The sequence below is a fragment of the Lissotriton vulgaris genome, chromosome 1_1 (genome assembly GCF_964263255.1).
Source record: "Lissotriton vulgaris chromosome 1_1, aLisVul1.2, whole genome shotgun sequence".
Taxonomy (NCBI): Eukaryota; Metazoa; Chordata; class Amphibia; order Caudata; family Salamandridae; genus Lissotriton; species Lissotriton vulgaris.
This window is the reverse complement of record NC_141685.1, coordinates 2,088,696,231-2,088,710,865: the sequence shown is the minus strand read 5'-3', so window position 1 is coordinate 2,088,710,865 and position 14,635 is coordinate 2,088,696,231. Positions and strand designations below refer to the sequence as shown.

General features: G+C 44.3%; 1 protein-coding gene across 2 annotated transcripts in view; it reads right to left on the bottom strand.

Annotated features, from left to right (window-relative positions):
- Positions 1–14,635, bottom strand: part of CWF19L1 (CWF19 like cell cycle control factor 1) — a 232,099-nt gene that overhangs the window by 35,169 nt on the left and 182,295 nt on the right. For both annotated transcript variants that reach the window (XM_086921175.1, XM_086921183.1), the window contains exon 13: positions 3,722–3,819. In XM_086921175.1, coding sequence (XP_086777301.1) covers positions 3,722–3,819 — 98 coding nt within the window. The remainder of the gene's footprint in view (positions 1–3,721; positions 3,820–14,635) is intronic.

Here is a 14,635-nt window from a genome sequence, read left to right as displayed (position 1 = left end):
GAGCAATGGAGAAAGAGGAGAGTAGGCATATTAGGCTGACGTGGTAGTGGTAATATTTACTGGAAGTGAAGGTGATTAGGTAGAGTAATAGGCAGTTGGTAAATGACTTATGTTAAAGAGAATGCATGTGGGGTAGGGGAAATCGGAGAAGACAGTCATGGAAGGGAGGAATGGGAAGTAGGGGCAAACCCCACCAGACCATGAAGGTGGGCAAAACCCACCAGACCATGAAGGTGTCACAAACTCTTCACTGGGGCAGGCACTATCGGCCTAAATCTAAAGAATATACAGGTCACCAGGCCTCTCCAGGCACTCTAAATCATATTACCTTTATATCAAAACGTATTAAAAGGATTTTAATGTCCTGTTCCCGAAAAGCAGGATTCTAGTGCGCGAGGTCAAGTAAAGGACATGCTGAGTACATAACAGACATGGAGAACTATTCAGAAGAGATTCTAGAGTTGTCTAACAGGGGACCAATTGAGGGGTTAACAAAGGATTACGATAAAAGTGGCCTAAAGGATTTCACAGAGAAAACAGAGCAAACAAAAAACAAGCTTTGACAATGCAACAGGTCTCGCCTTTAGTTAAGTTAATGCCATTTGCTCTGCTAATGGTATTGTATAGCAAAGCAAATGGCTTTAACTTAATAAAAGGCCAGACCTATTGCATTTTTAATGCTTGTTGATTAAAAGAATTCATTGTAATCCGTATTTGTAAAAGGGGTTTGTTGAACAAATAACCAATGCTGCTTTAGGTATGGCTAAAAGCACTTGCACAGTCTTCTTACATTGGCGTATTATTTTTTAAAAGTGGCTCTGACTAATAATGAAGGATGACCACCTTCGATGTCGTGGCCTGCTAGTATCCCCAACCTTTTCTTTTTAGGCTGGCGCCCATGTTTGGGAGGCATGTTTGGGAGGCACAGGGTGAGAACCCAATGACTGCTGTCCCATTTAAGCTTATCATTGCATTCAGAGCAGCCATGAGAAGCAAAGGAAGCTTGCGAGTTAAAACAAACGGAGTCCGCGTGAGGGCTACAAACTGCAGAATCAAAGAAAAATGAAATGGCAATAAGCGGCTTGTAGAGAATGTGAGAGAGACTTCTAAACATAGAGTAGGGTGTCCCACACGCTTTGAAAGGTTGCAAACCCAAGACTGCTGACACTTCAAACGTGGGGTGCATTAGTTATCAGCAGAACAGGACTGACTAAAGTGGAGACACTGCAGCACCCAAGCCCTCTGATCTGTCTCGTTTACAAAAGGTTTGTGAAATGTATTTTCGCCTGATGCCCCCGAAGGCACACCCAGTACACTCTTATGTTGGGTGACCCTGGGTCGTAAGTAATGGCCGCAAGCTAATTGATCGAGAAAGGCTGGTCTGACTAGGCCCCTTGGAGTCCTCCCTCCACATTCCTAAATTCTGTGAAGGAGGCAGCTTTTGCTCCCCAAGGACTGGAGGGGGCGGATCCCTCTCAGAGTGCAGATGATATTCAGTTTCCTTGTGGTAAGCTTTGCTTCTCTCTCCTCCCCTTCTCACTAAACACACCTTAACCAGGACACTGGCGCTCAAAAGCATGGGAGAAAGCAAAAAAACAACAACAAAAAAAACCACTGGAAAAATTAGGACTCCTTACCTATGGTGTCTGAAAACAGGAGGTTGGGCGACAACTTTTCAACTCAGGCTGTCGAACGCAATGTGTTATGCACTTGGGTGTACGTGTGCCTGTCCTCGCCTGCATGGTCGATACCGGTGGGGTCTCTTTGATTCGTGAGATTATGTGTTATCCTTCTAATCCTATTTTATTGATCTGACACTTAACCCAGCGGGAAGGTGAACCTGGGGTGATTGCTTCCTGTCTCCCATCGAGTTTGCCTCAGACGGCACATGGGCGGCTGTCCTCCGGGGCCACGCGCCTGATGTATGCGCCTGTGCGCTCATCAACATTTCATGTAGGGTATTTCAGCGCTAAAGACAGCCCCGCTTCCGCCCTGTATGACTGAAGCATGCAGCCTTAATTATTACAGCGCGCAGCAGGTGGAGGGCGTCCTGGAATGCAGGGAAGCTCTGAGGGGTGCAGCGGCTTGTTGGATACAGCGCGCCGGCAAGAGAGGGTTGGCGTAGTTCTTGCGCTCTGTGTTTTTTACCAGATCTGTGCCTCCGATGTTTTAAAGAAAGGGTCCCCAGCAGCAGAGAATAAAGAACAAGTCAATGGAGCATAATCATGTCTACAACACCTCGCTTCTTTCTCACAGCAAGTATGGCGGTGGCTTGGTGTCCGCACCTGTGATCTATTACAGCATACTGCTCTGCCTGGGGCTGCCAGGTGAGTCTTTGTTTTGTGTACATTGTCATTGGGTTGGTTTGGTTATGTGAACGCAGAGAGCAGACAAAACTATCTTCCCACAGAGCCTTTGACCATTGTGTTAGGATGCAGATTAGAATATGTCGTTTTAGCGCCACAAAGCCCCTTGAGGTGAATATGCGCTTTGTAAATCAATGTTATGTTATGTTAAATTACTGTACTTTGTCTCATTTTATGTTATCCCGTGTTAGCTTATGTTTTGCTGTGCTGTGTTATGTTGTACTGCACTTTTGAATTTCTCCCCATAATGCTTTGCTGGGCCTTTGGTTGGCATTTCTTTTGGCCCAAAGCTTTGCTTGGGTTGGTACTAGGAGGATGGGACCACCACCGAATCGTTCAGCATGATATGCTCCTTGAGGTTCAAGACATCTTCTTGCCCTCCCCCTAGGTTAGGGGGGACCCCAAAATCATTACCACTCTCATTGCCTGGAATTTATCAAAGTTCACTTTTGTGAATTGGTTATATGCTTTTTAGCATGTGAAGGTATAGTTTTATCAAAGAGTTGTGGGTGCTGTAGCTAACTCAGTTACGTGGCGGAGGCGGAGTTTTTGCATGAATTCCGTGTTTTCAATGTAATGCTTAGTTAACATATCTCCGCAACCTTTGCTAGCAGAGCGGAGTTCATTGCCCACGGTTACTGACCACCACTGCTATCCACTACAAGTCAGGAGGCATAATATTTACTGGTCTCTAACTATGACCTCACCCTCTCCTCTATAAGGAAATCTCTCAGTGACCAAGTTATTGTAGTTTGGGAAATACGTTTAATTTTTTAGAAAATATTCTTAACCTAAAAAATAGGAGACAATGAACAGAATCTGTTAATCCACCTGCACTAGTCTTTCCTCTATTGCAGAAAAGCAGTCGAGAACTAGCAATCAGATTATCATTAATTTTCCCACGATGTTAAGTCAGGACTCGCCACAAATTTACAGGGCACCAGATTCAGCTTATAAAGTAAAATGCACCATATTTTTTAGAGCCACAAAGATCTTTTTTGACGGAGGAAAGAAATTTAACTGGGATAAACACTGGTGTAGACGGCAGGTGGCCATGCCCCGCTCAAGAGTTCTTAGCAGTATATGGAGAGTATGAACGTTTTAGCAATTAAAGGTAACGCTGTGCTATCTTGTTCTTTCATTATTTAAACTGCAAGTAGTTGACAATCTACAGAATCACCCCCGTAAATTATTTCCATAGTGATGTAGAAGCAAGGTTTAGTCCATAAACAGTGAAAATAATAAGCAAACATAATAAATGTTAGCAGATATGTTTCAAGACAAAACGATTCATATTAATATCCATTACAAATCGTCGTAAAGCTGCTATTTTACAATTAAACTTTTACACAAACCTGCCAAACTGTAGGGGGAAGTTCTTTTTAATTCTGTGAAAAAGCTTCTCTCCGTTATCTAATTCGACATAGAAATAGGGAGTTCCAGGCTGCACAATCTGAGAAAGAGAAACGCATAATTATATTCTGACGGAAACAAATGCTGTTCTGTCTACATAGGAGCAAACAATGACTATTCATTGCACAACATCAAGAATCAACAACTGGAAAGGGCGGATATCAAAGAAATGTCAAACTGGGCTTCTCAGGGTCAACCCCATTAGCTTTGTTCTAAATTACAGAACAAGATATTCCTTTCCCTCTTCAAGTCGCAAATCACCTTCTACAACCGTCAAACAAGTCATGTTAGCAAGTGATTGCAAAAAGTAAAAACTAAAGGGAATAACCCCTGCAGGTAGGATACTTTTTACCACTGCAGTTCAATCTCGTTCATGCAGGTTCACACTGTCTGCATTTACACCAAAGAAAAGGGATCGAGGATTGGGAAAGATGCTTTTCATAAGCACAATAAAGCCACGATCACTCAACCCAAAATCAAATATATACATCCAATTGAAAACGCTTGGCAACTACATAAATACAGGTAAGGTTAACCACAAAACACATTTTAAGATCTCTGCAGAGAAACAGCTTTGTCACAGCACAGAACTGTTGTTTTAGATGCAAAAACAGTTGTGACAGAATGCAGAGCAATGTCATACATTCACCCCAGTACAGAGATCTGGGTCTAAATCCATTGTTTTTTTGCTTGATTCCGGTCCAGGGAAGACATGGCTTGGCAGTTCGGGCTGGACTGTTCCCATGAGGCACAGGGTCAGACTGATTTGCATATAGCCATGTCTGAACTGGGGTGGCTTGGTGAGCAAAAGAACGATGGATTAAACCCAGATCTGTGACTGTGGGTGAATGTTCAGCCATTTTGCAACATTCCGTCCATCATCTTGTGTGTTTTGTTGTTTTAGATGCAGCAGTGGTCATCTCTGTGCACAGCGTATTAGGCGCTTTGTTATGTACATGTCCATTACACGGTCAGTGCAGCTCCTATTTGCCTTGTGCTCGTTAATAGGACAAAGGGGAAAAGGCTGTCCCTCATTTGCTTTTTTCGAACCTTTGAAAAACAATGAAAACTATAATATTTGCACTGAACCGTTTTGCACTTAAATATATTTATTGGGCCATACTCAGACAACAAAATGCTTTTGGTATGGGCAACCTGCTACTCTATACATTTTGGACCAGGCGTGAGATTGAACAGTTTATTTAATACACTTGTTGAGGAAACCAACGTATTTCCAAAAATATATATGCATTGGTACAGTATTATTGTTGATTTCTTTTAAATAAGATATCAATTGTTACCTTTTCTTACCTTGTATTTTTGGGGTCGTTTTTGTGAGCAAACCTTTTTTGAATAATTGTGCATGCCTCCGTGCATTGACCTGTATGTCCACTTGGAATCACAGGTGCAAAACGCATGCCCATGCAATGGGTATTCTTGAAAGCGCAATGCAAGTTATCTTCGTAATAGGGACAATGCCAGGGGTGTTGTAGTTATGTCCCCAAGCACTACCACATCATGCCCCACAGTCCAGTATTTAGAAAAATAATAACAAAAATGCTTCTGCAGGTGCTATACAAACTGACTCGTGAAATCCATTGGAGAAAAGTGATTTGGAACCAAACTTTGTTTGGTTATGCTTCAAGAATTCTGTTTAGCACAGTGTTTACCAATTCCATGTTCTTTGGTGCGTTAGGTCCTCAGAGGCCTGGGTATTTCCTTATGGCCATCAACCGTTTCCTGGCTGGAGTATACCATGCGGTTTATGAGGAGCGTTATCCCTAAGGTGGTGCTATGGGTGGGAGGCATCGTGACAGAGGAGGGGGGGGGGGGGGGCGGGGGAAAGATTAATCAGGCAATCTTAGAGTCTCCCACCTGACCCACATCAATTAGGCGAGTCTGTAAATGTGTGGTGAATTTGAGAACTTTTTTCGAAAATGGGTCTCATGGCTCAGTAGAATCCATGGGGCTGCATGACACAGTAATTCTAAGGCATTGGTTGTGATTCTTCTATATTTTTATCTGAAACTTTTAGTTATTATAGTAGGTACACACAGAGCCAATGCTGTCCTGATGTATTTTCTATTCGGATTTATAAAACCATGGCTGCTGCAACGGGGCTCCCCACCACTAACTAACAGGTAGAGCACAGGACTGGGAGCTTTTTCAACTTTTCAAAAGAGTTGCATAAGCGAAACTTGGAAAGGAAGGAGTTCCACAATTTTGGACCTGATAAAACAAAGGAGCACTTTTCCGGCCTAGCCAATTTTACTCCTGGAATTACTGCAAGATTATGATCGCCAGAACGTAGAGCACGAGTCAGAGAATATGGATGAATCAGTGACCTCAAATATAAAAGAACCCAAATTAGTCATGGCTGTTTACATATAGCACAGTTCCTTGAACTGGATCCGCTTAGCAATAGTGAGCTAGTGCAAATTCGGAAGGTAATGGAAAACAGACGCAAATGTTAAAATGTGACAGAGAAGGCAGGCAGCCGAATTCTGACGTCTCTTCACTAAGAATTTGGTAACACCAAGATATTTTGCCCGTCTACTTTTACTTGAGATATATAAGTCTCTTTCCAATCTCATATTCTTGCAGCTATAAATGGAACGAGAGAACTCTCTAGGCAATAAGATTAAATAATTTTTAAAAAATCCTAAAGGGTAGAAAAAGTCATTGAAAAATTAATTATCTATCCACCCTACCATATAGTTTTATCTTGGTTTATTAATCAAACCAAATCCTCACATTTGTTGTTCTTCGCATAATTATTATATATCGAAAACACTCCTGACCGCTTTCGAAGCGACAATACAACAGGCGCGGACCTCTTCTCTGGCAAGCTGATTCAGCGCAAAGTTAAAACGCCATCACACCGTCTTATCTAGTGGCAAATTTATTAAAACAAAGAAAGTATAGAGCTGATGCTCTTCCCTGACGCGTTTCGCTCCTATAGAGGAGCTTGGTCACATGACGCACCCACAGCAAATAGGACAATAAATAGTGAAGAGCAAGCTCAACCACCCGTGAAAAATCAGATAAAGTGCATAATAACATCGATTGGCATAATATAATATGTTTCAAATAACAGATACACAGGGATATTGAATGCATACGAAGAAAGCAAAATAATTAAAGCATAGTGCTAGAATCAAACAGTGCTGGGCATACATTTTGTGTAGGCTGAAAATAAAATCAGTCCCCACACAAAAAAAGACACAAAGGAAATGATTCAACAAGTCCATGCATAGTGCATGAATAATCTAAACAGTTGATTGAAGCATATTGTTAAAGATTGATAAGTTGGAATCTTATATAAATCACAATTAATCCAATATAATACAGAATAATCAATTGTACAAAGATATGTAAAATCATTTCAGGAATTACCAACTAACAGATGATAAACAAGTTTCAACCAAACTATAATTAAATCATGTCTAACCCAGAATACTGTTTTCCAAACAATATCCAACAAACTTCATCAAATACCAACCAAATAAAGAACGTGCTTATAATGATTTGAGTGAAAGACTTGAAAATCAATAAATTATATGTAACGGTTAAAGCTGAAGCACTATAATAGGAAATTTACATAGTACATAATTGAAAACAGTTAAATTCATTATATATCTGCACAAAAATTACTCATTTAATTATGGGTAATTTGATCAGTGAAACCCAAACATTCAAAATCAGATCAGAATTACAAAAAATTATGCAATTCATCCGTGGCATTTAGGCCATTTGGTGCCTTCGAATCAAGTAACAGGATGAAATAAGTTTCCTTCTGTCTTAGGAGTTTCTCCCTATCTCCTCCCCGTCCGGGGTTTGGAACAGAGCCTAGAAGCGTGTTTTGTAAATCCTTCAATTTATTGTTATGCACAGCCTTAAAATGGCGAGCCACCGGGTAATTGCTGTCTGAATTTACGATTGCTCTTATATGTTGCAAAATACGTTGGTTAGCGGGTAGCTTTGTGCTGCCAATATAGGAAAGATTACAAGTACACTTGAGTTGATAAATGACATGGTCACTCCTACATTCATATATACAAGTATTAATCAGAGGGCTAGTGTTATATTCGCTCATAGCCATAAGATGGTTTTTTATCATGAGTAGAGTGTAAAAAAAAAGTGTTCACCTAGATTGTCGCTATCAGAGAATTATCGCTGAAGTGGGGTCCACAGAACAATGATGCACACATTGACAAGATCTTTCTGCATACAACAAACTGCCAAATCTTGTTTTAAACTATGTTCCATTTCATATTGAACAGCTTATCCAGAGAGGAAAGTATTACCAAATTACCAGAGGGTTAAAATAAGACTAGGTCAGTAGATAGTACAAACATGCATGCTATACACAACCACACAAACAGCAAAATAGGTAACGAATAGTTTACCTGTCGGTGTAGTTTTGCAGCTTGAAGATCTTTCTGGATTCACTATGCTGTGCATTAATCCGCGGTCTAGTGGTTGGGTCCGGAATCATAGTCTTTTCTTTCCTTTTTTTTTTTCGTAGCCCAGGTGGGCGTCTACGTTCCAGTTTCTGGTGTGCTTCCTGTGACGTCGGCACGCTTCCTGCGGAAGCTCCCACCTTTGGGGGCCATCTTCGGATTCTTTTTTTCTTGTTTTTGTGTTCTGTTCGTGAATCCTTGGCAATGTTTTCAAGTTCTTCCTTACAGTAAATGATTATCCACTTTGTCTCTTAAAGTGTCTTTTTGTATTTTATTCCTTGTATTTCCACCTTCTTCTCCTGCCTCATCTTTCTGGCGGAGGTAGGTGGGTTCGCTAGTGAATCCAGAAAGATCTTCAAGCTGCAGAACTACACCGACAGGTAAGAAACTATTTGTTTTGCAGCGTGAATCTTTCTGGATTCACTATGCAGTGCATAGACTTTGTAGCGGTTTGTTACGGTTGTGGCGGCTGTGTGGAAGATAAGCGTTGTTTGTTGAATATATGTTAAAGCACTTTGTCCTACTTGTGCTTCCTTGTTCATGTGTATATCCACGCAGTAGTGCTTAGTGAACGTGTGCACTGAAGCCCATGTTGCCGCCAGGCATATGTCTTGAATGGGCATGTTAGCCAGGAAGGCTATTGTTGCTCCCTTTTTCCTGGTAGAGTGGGCTTGTGCCCCCTGTTAGTTCTTGACCTGCCTGCTCGTGGCAGAATTGTATAGTTTGTGCGATACATCGTGCAATGGTGCCCTTTATTACTGGTCTACCCAGGAAACTGCTTGCGAAGGACACAAGGAACTGTTTTGTTTGCCTGTGCTCTTTAGTTCTTTCTCATGTAATGCATTACTGCCCTTCTAGCGTCCAGAGTGTGCAGTGCTCTCTGCGGTTATGGATGGTTTCTGAAAGAAGCTTTGTATTTGTATTGGCTGGTTCATGTGAAACTTTGACCTCACCTTTGGCATAAAGTGTAGGTCAGTTCTCATTACCACCCTATCATTGTGTATCTGAATGTAGGGGTCTTGCAGTGTTAGCGCTTGCAGTTCGCTTACCCTGCGTAGCGAGGTGATTGCCACTAGAAATGCGGTCTTCATTGTGAGCATTTGTAGTGATGCCTTATGAATGGGTTCGAGAGGTGCCTTCATAAGCTCTGTCCGGACTAAATTAAGGTTCCATAATGGTGATGGCATCCTTTAGGTGGTGCTATTCTTTAAGCCCCTTTCAGGAATCGTTTTACTACTTGTGAAGTAAAGAAGCTCTTTCCGGTCTCTCCTCTTGTGTAGGCTACTATCTCTGCTAGGTGTACCCTCAGCAAGGTGGAACTTAGGTTTGATTGGAGTAGGTGCGTTCAATATTTTAGTACTGTTGATTGCCCTGTCATCTTCTTGTGCAGTTTCTCCTTGATACACCATTCTGTGAATCTTTTCCATTTAGCCACATATCGCCTCCTTGTGGTAGGCCTTCTTGTCTCTCGTAGCACCCGCAGTGTGCTCTCCGGCAGTTACAGATGTGCAAACTCTACATCTTCAGGGGCCATGCTGCTAGGCAGAGGCTCTCTGGGTGGAGTACCTCTCCATTTTGCATGGAATGTAAGTCCTTTCTTTTCCCGAATTTGTGAGGCGGTCCCTGCGCCATCTCCAATATTTGGGAGAACCATGACTGCCTGGCCCACTGTGGTGCCACCAGAATCAGCTTCATGTTGCTGGTTCTGCATTTGCGGAGTACCCTGTGCATCAGTGGTATCGGGGGGGTAAAGCGCAGGCAAATGTTTTCGACCAGCTTATCCCTACGGCATTCCCCTGTGATAGTTCCCCTGGTTGCCTGGATGCCAAGTATAAGCATTATGCATTCTGGTGTGTTGCAAATAGGTCTATTGTCGGAGTCGCCCAATTCTTGAATAGCCTTTGGGTTTCTCGTGCATTGAGCTCCCACTCGAAGGATGCTGATGTCAGTCTGCCTCCACAGTGTCCTTCCCTGGTAGGTGTATAGCTAGGAGGTCTACTTTGAGTGGTATGGCCCATCTCCATATGTCCTGCGCTAGGTTGGATAGTACGACTGACTGTGTTCCTCCCTGTTTGTTGATGTAGAACATCGTTGTGTTGTTGTCGGTCTGTATGAACACTCTTTGCCCGTACAGTGGTTTCTGGAAGGCTTTTAGGGCGAGGAACACGGTCTTTAGTTCCAGGTAGTTGATGTGCCTGATCGCATCTGTTGGAGTCCACATGCCTCGCACCTTGAGTTGGTTCATGTGTGCTCCCCATCCCTTCTGGGATGAGTCTGTGGTGATGGTCACTGTTGGGTTTTGTGGTGTCAAAGGCTTCCCCTCAGTTATGTTCTCCTTGTTCCACCATGCTATCTCCTCCTGCACTGCATGCGTTACAACCACTAGATCTTCCCAACTCCCTGTAGTTTGGGACCATTGTTGTTGCAGCCATTCCTGGAATGGTCTCATGTGTAGCCGTATATTGGGGACCAGGTGTATGCAGGACGCCATCATCCCCATGATCTTGCTCGCTGTCCTCAATGTCAGAGCTCGCCCCTTCTGGTACTGACGTGTCTCCTTCAGCAGGGCAAGTGTTCTCTTGTCACTGGGGAACACTTTGCTCTGTATGGTGTTGATCTGTGTGCCTAGGAAGATCTTCAATTGTTCTGGTTCCATTGAGGATTTCCCTCAGTGTATTGAGAATCCCAGTCCAGTTAGCGTTTTTGTGACCCGTTGTGCATGTTCCTTGCATTCTTTTGTAGGAACTTGCTTTTATGAGCCAGTCGTCGAGGTAGGGGTATACATGGATCCCTTCTCTCCTCAGGTGCGCTGCCACGGCAGCGAGGCACTTGGTGAAGACCCTTGGTGCGGATTTTAGTCTGAATGCCAGGGCAGTGCACTGGTAGTGTGCTTTGTTGATGGCAAATCTCAGTAGATGTTTGTGCTGTCTGTTCATGGGAATGTGTAGGTAGGCGTCTTTTAGGTCTATGGTGGGCATAAAGTCTCTCTGAGGAATGACCTCTTGGAGAGATGTCATCTTGAATTTTTGTGATCTTATATATTGGTTTAGGAACTGTAGGTCCAGGATGGGTCTTAGTGTTTCGTCCACCTTTGGTAGGAGGAAGTAGTTTGAGTACACTCCTTTGTTTCTTTCTTTGAATGGTACTGTTTCTATGGCTTCTTTGAGGAGGAGTTCTTGAGCTTCCTCCGTCAGTAGCGCTAGTTCTTTTGCTGAGTGCGTTTTTCTTTTTAGTTTCCTGTTTGGTGGTTTCTTTTCCAGTTCTATGCAGTATCCGAACTGTATGATGTTCAGTATTCATTTGTCTGTTATTTTCTTACATTCCTGGAAGAAGTGCTTTAGTCTGCCTCCTACTGGTGTTACATGTTCGTTGATCTTTTGTCCTTGTGACCCTTTCTTGCTGACTTAGTTGTGCCCCTCCCCTAGATGTGTTGTGTGGGTTGGTGGTGTGGAGTCACTTTGAAGTGGGTTGCTGGCCCAGTTTGCCCTGGTCCATTCGCCCTCCCGCGAAAGGACTGGCCCAGAGGCTGGTATTGCCAGGCTTGTTTTTGCTGGCCCTGCTGTGCTTGGCAGTCGCCCTGGTAGCCCTGATGGGATGACTGATGTGACATTCCCGGCTGGTTTTCCCCTCTACTGTTTGGCCGCCGTGTCGGTGTGCCTCTCCTCATTCCTCTGAATTGCAGGGCCCCCATGGACTTTGCAGTTTCATTTTCCTTTTTGGGTTGGGTGAGTTTCTCATCCACTGGTGCTACGAACAGAGTTTCACCATTGAATGGGGTGTTCAGAATGTTATTCTGTACTTCCGGCTTGAAGCCGGATATTCTAAGCCAGGCATGCCTTCTCTCTGTGACCCCGATCATCATGAGCCTGCTTGACGGGTCTGCCGCATCCAGGGCTGACTTTAGGCATGCGTAGGCTATATTCTTGCCTTCTTCCACTAGGTTTGTTGCCATCTGTTGGTATTGCTCAGGGAGATGTTTGAGCAGTTGTCCAACCTAGTCCCAATGCTGGTACGTATGCCTGTTGAGTAGGGCATTAGAGTTGGCAATGCACCAGTGTACTGCTGCATTCCTCTCTATCTTCCTTCCAGTGAGGTCTATCTTCTTACTCCCCTTGTCCGGTGGTGGGCCTGAGTTTGTGGGAACGTTGGCCCTTTTTCTGGCTGTTGCTGCAATGATGGAGTCAGCTGTGACGGATCCCTGGATGTAGGGAGGAACCTTAGAGGAGTGTTTGTATTTTTTCTCTGTCCTGGGTGTGACAGGCCTGCAGCTTGCCGGTTCCTTGAATGCCTCTCTCCCCCGGTCCAGGATACTTGGTAGCATGAGGAGGAATTGACTCCTGGTTTGGAGTGGGGAGCAGGTTCTCTAGGAGGAAGCAGGTTTTTGGTTTTTCTTCCTCCAGTTTCACTCCATAAGCTGTTGCCGCGTTACTGATGACCATGTTGTAGATCCCAATGTCATCTGGCGGCGAAGGCCTCGAAGGGTACGTCTCCACAGCCTCTTCCGGGCTTTCGGCGTCGAGGTCCTGCCAAATCCAGGTGCTGCGCCATCAAGGAGTCTCGTGCGCTGGTCTTCGCCTCCCTCGAAATAGTATAGGCCCTCTTCCTCTTGGTGTTCCTGGGGCTCGGGAGTTTTCGGCGGCTCTTCGGCGTCAAACTCCTCCTCTTATAAGACGTCGACTATAGTCGTCGCCGGCTTAGACGGGATGGTGAACATCATACGCTTGTCGAACTCTTTTCCTTTGCAGGATGTTATCCATTTCGGCCTCGAGCCTTCTCTTTTTCATTTCCATCTTGGCGGCCTGTTCGGCGTCGAGTGTTTCGGACGATCTCTTCGACGTAGACTTCGAAGAAACCTTCGGGTCCTTTTCCTTCGGCGTCGAGTGCTCCTTTTCGGGGGCGTGCTTCGACGACCTAGGCTTTTCGTGTGTTTTCGCCACCTGGGAGTCATTTTCGAAGGATCCGCTGTGCTCTTTGTCCCTGGATGCAGCTGCGGTTGTCGAAATTTTCAGCGCCAGTGCTCCAATCATGGACTTAGACTCTGTTTTTTGAGAGTATGTCAGGGCTTTAGGGGTCGACGTCTCTCCTACCTCTTTTGTAGTTTTCTTATCGGTCTCAATGACCGTGAAGTCATCTGGTCCCTCGGCGATGTGGTCCTCTTCGTCACTGGACTGGAGAGGCCCAAGTCCCGAAGAGACATAGGTTGGCCTTTTCCTTGCATGCTGTGGTTGGCTATCCTCTGCCGCTCTCCAACACAGAGTCTTCGGTGTGAAGATTGTGCAGGCGTTGCAATCCTTGCTTTTGTGTTCGACCGGCAGGCAGAGGTTGCAAACCGGGTGCTGGTCCTTCTGCGCGTACTTGTGGTGGCAATTGCTTCAGAATTTGAACAGGGTTTGGTCCATTCCTGCACTCAGGGGACCCCTGTGTGCAGATTCTTCGTTGGACGTCGAAGTATTCGAACTTCTCCTTCTTCGTCGTCCCGGCGGTCTTGTTACTGGATGTATTCTCCAAACTTTTTTGGTAGATTTCAGCTTTTTCCTTCTTTTCTCCAAAAACTCTGGAACCTCTCAGTGACGATCCAGACCCAACGACGGAAAAAAGAATCTGAAGATGGAGCCCAAAGGTGGCAGCTTCGCAGGAAGTGTGCTGTCGTCACAGGAAGTACACCAGAAGGTGGGAAGTCGACGCACACCTGGGCTATGAAAAAAAACAACAACAACTACGATTCCGGAACCAACCACTAGACCGCTGAATAATGCACAGCATAGTGAATCCAGAAAGATACACGCTGCAGAACTCTTAGGTGTAACAAAAACGAGACTGTCCGTCCTGATGAAATGCCACAGATCCTTCTTAGGGATTATAGATGAAAAGAATAGGTTGATGACAGATTTGGTTATAGTGTTGCCAGAGGGATAAAACCAAAAATACAGTTTTAGTCTGCCAAAGGCAGTATAGTTAGGGTTCTACCATACCACAATAAATTTAGTGCCTAGAAAAAGGTGCACATTGACACTATATTACTGGCTCACTTTGAGACAATCGGGGGGGGGGGTGTTACAAACCGGACCCTCTGACAATCGCACTCCTGTGGTTCTTCAAGCCCCGCCCCTTACAGAAGAAAACATTTGTTTGGTAAGAAGCGCTACTGATGAGGAAGCACGATTGTTTGGTGAGGGATCATAGTAGTTTTAATAACAAGTCTTGACATACAAGACTGCTCACAGGAAGTTAATTTAAATTTCCAACGAGGATAATGAATGGTGAAAAGGGAAGGGGCAATCTGTTGGATTTTAGAGGCCCAAAGCATGCTTTGAAAAGTACTGCAGGTAGGGAGCAAACGTTTACCTACTCTTGAGGGTTATCTCGGTCTATGGAAATATGTTTGCCGCTGGG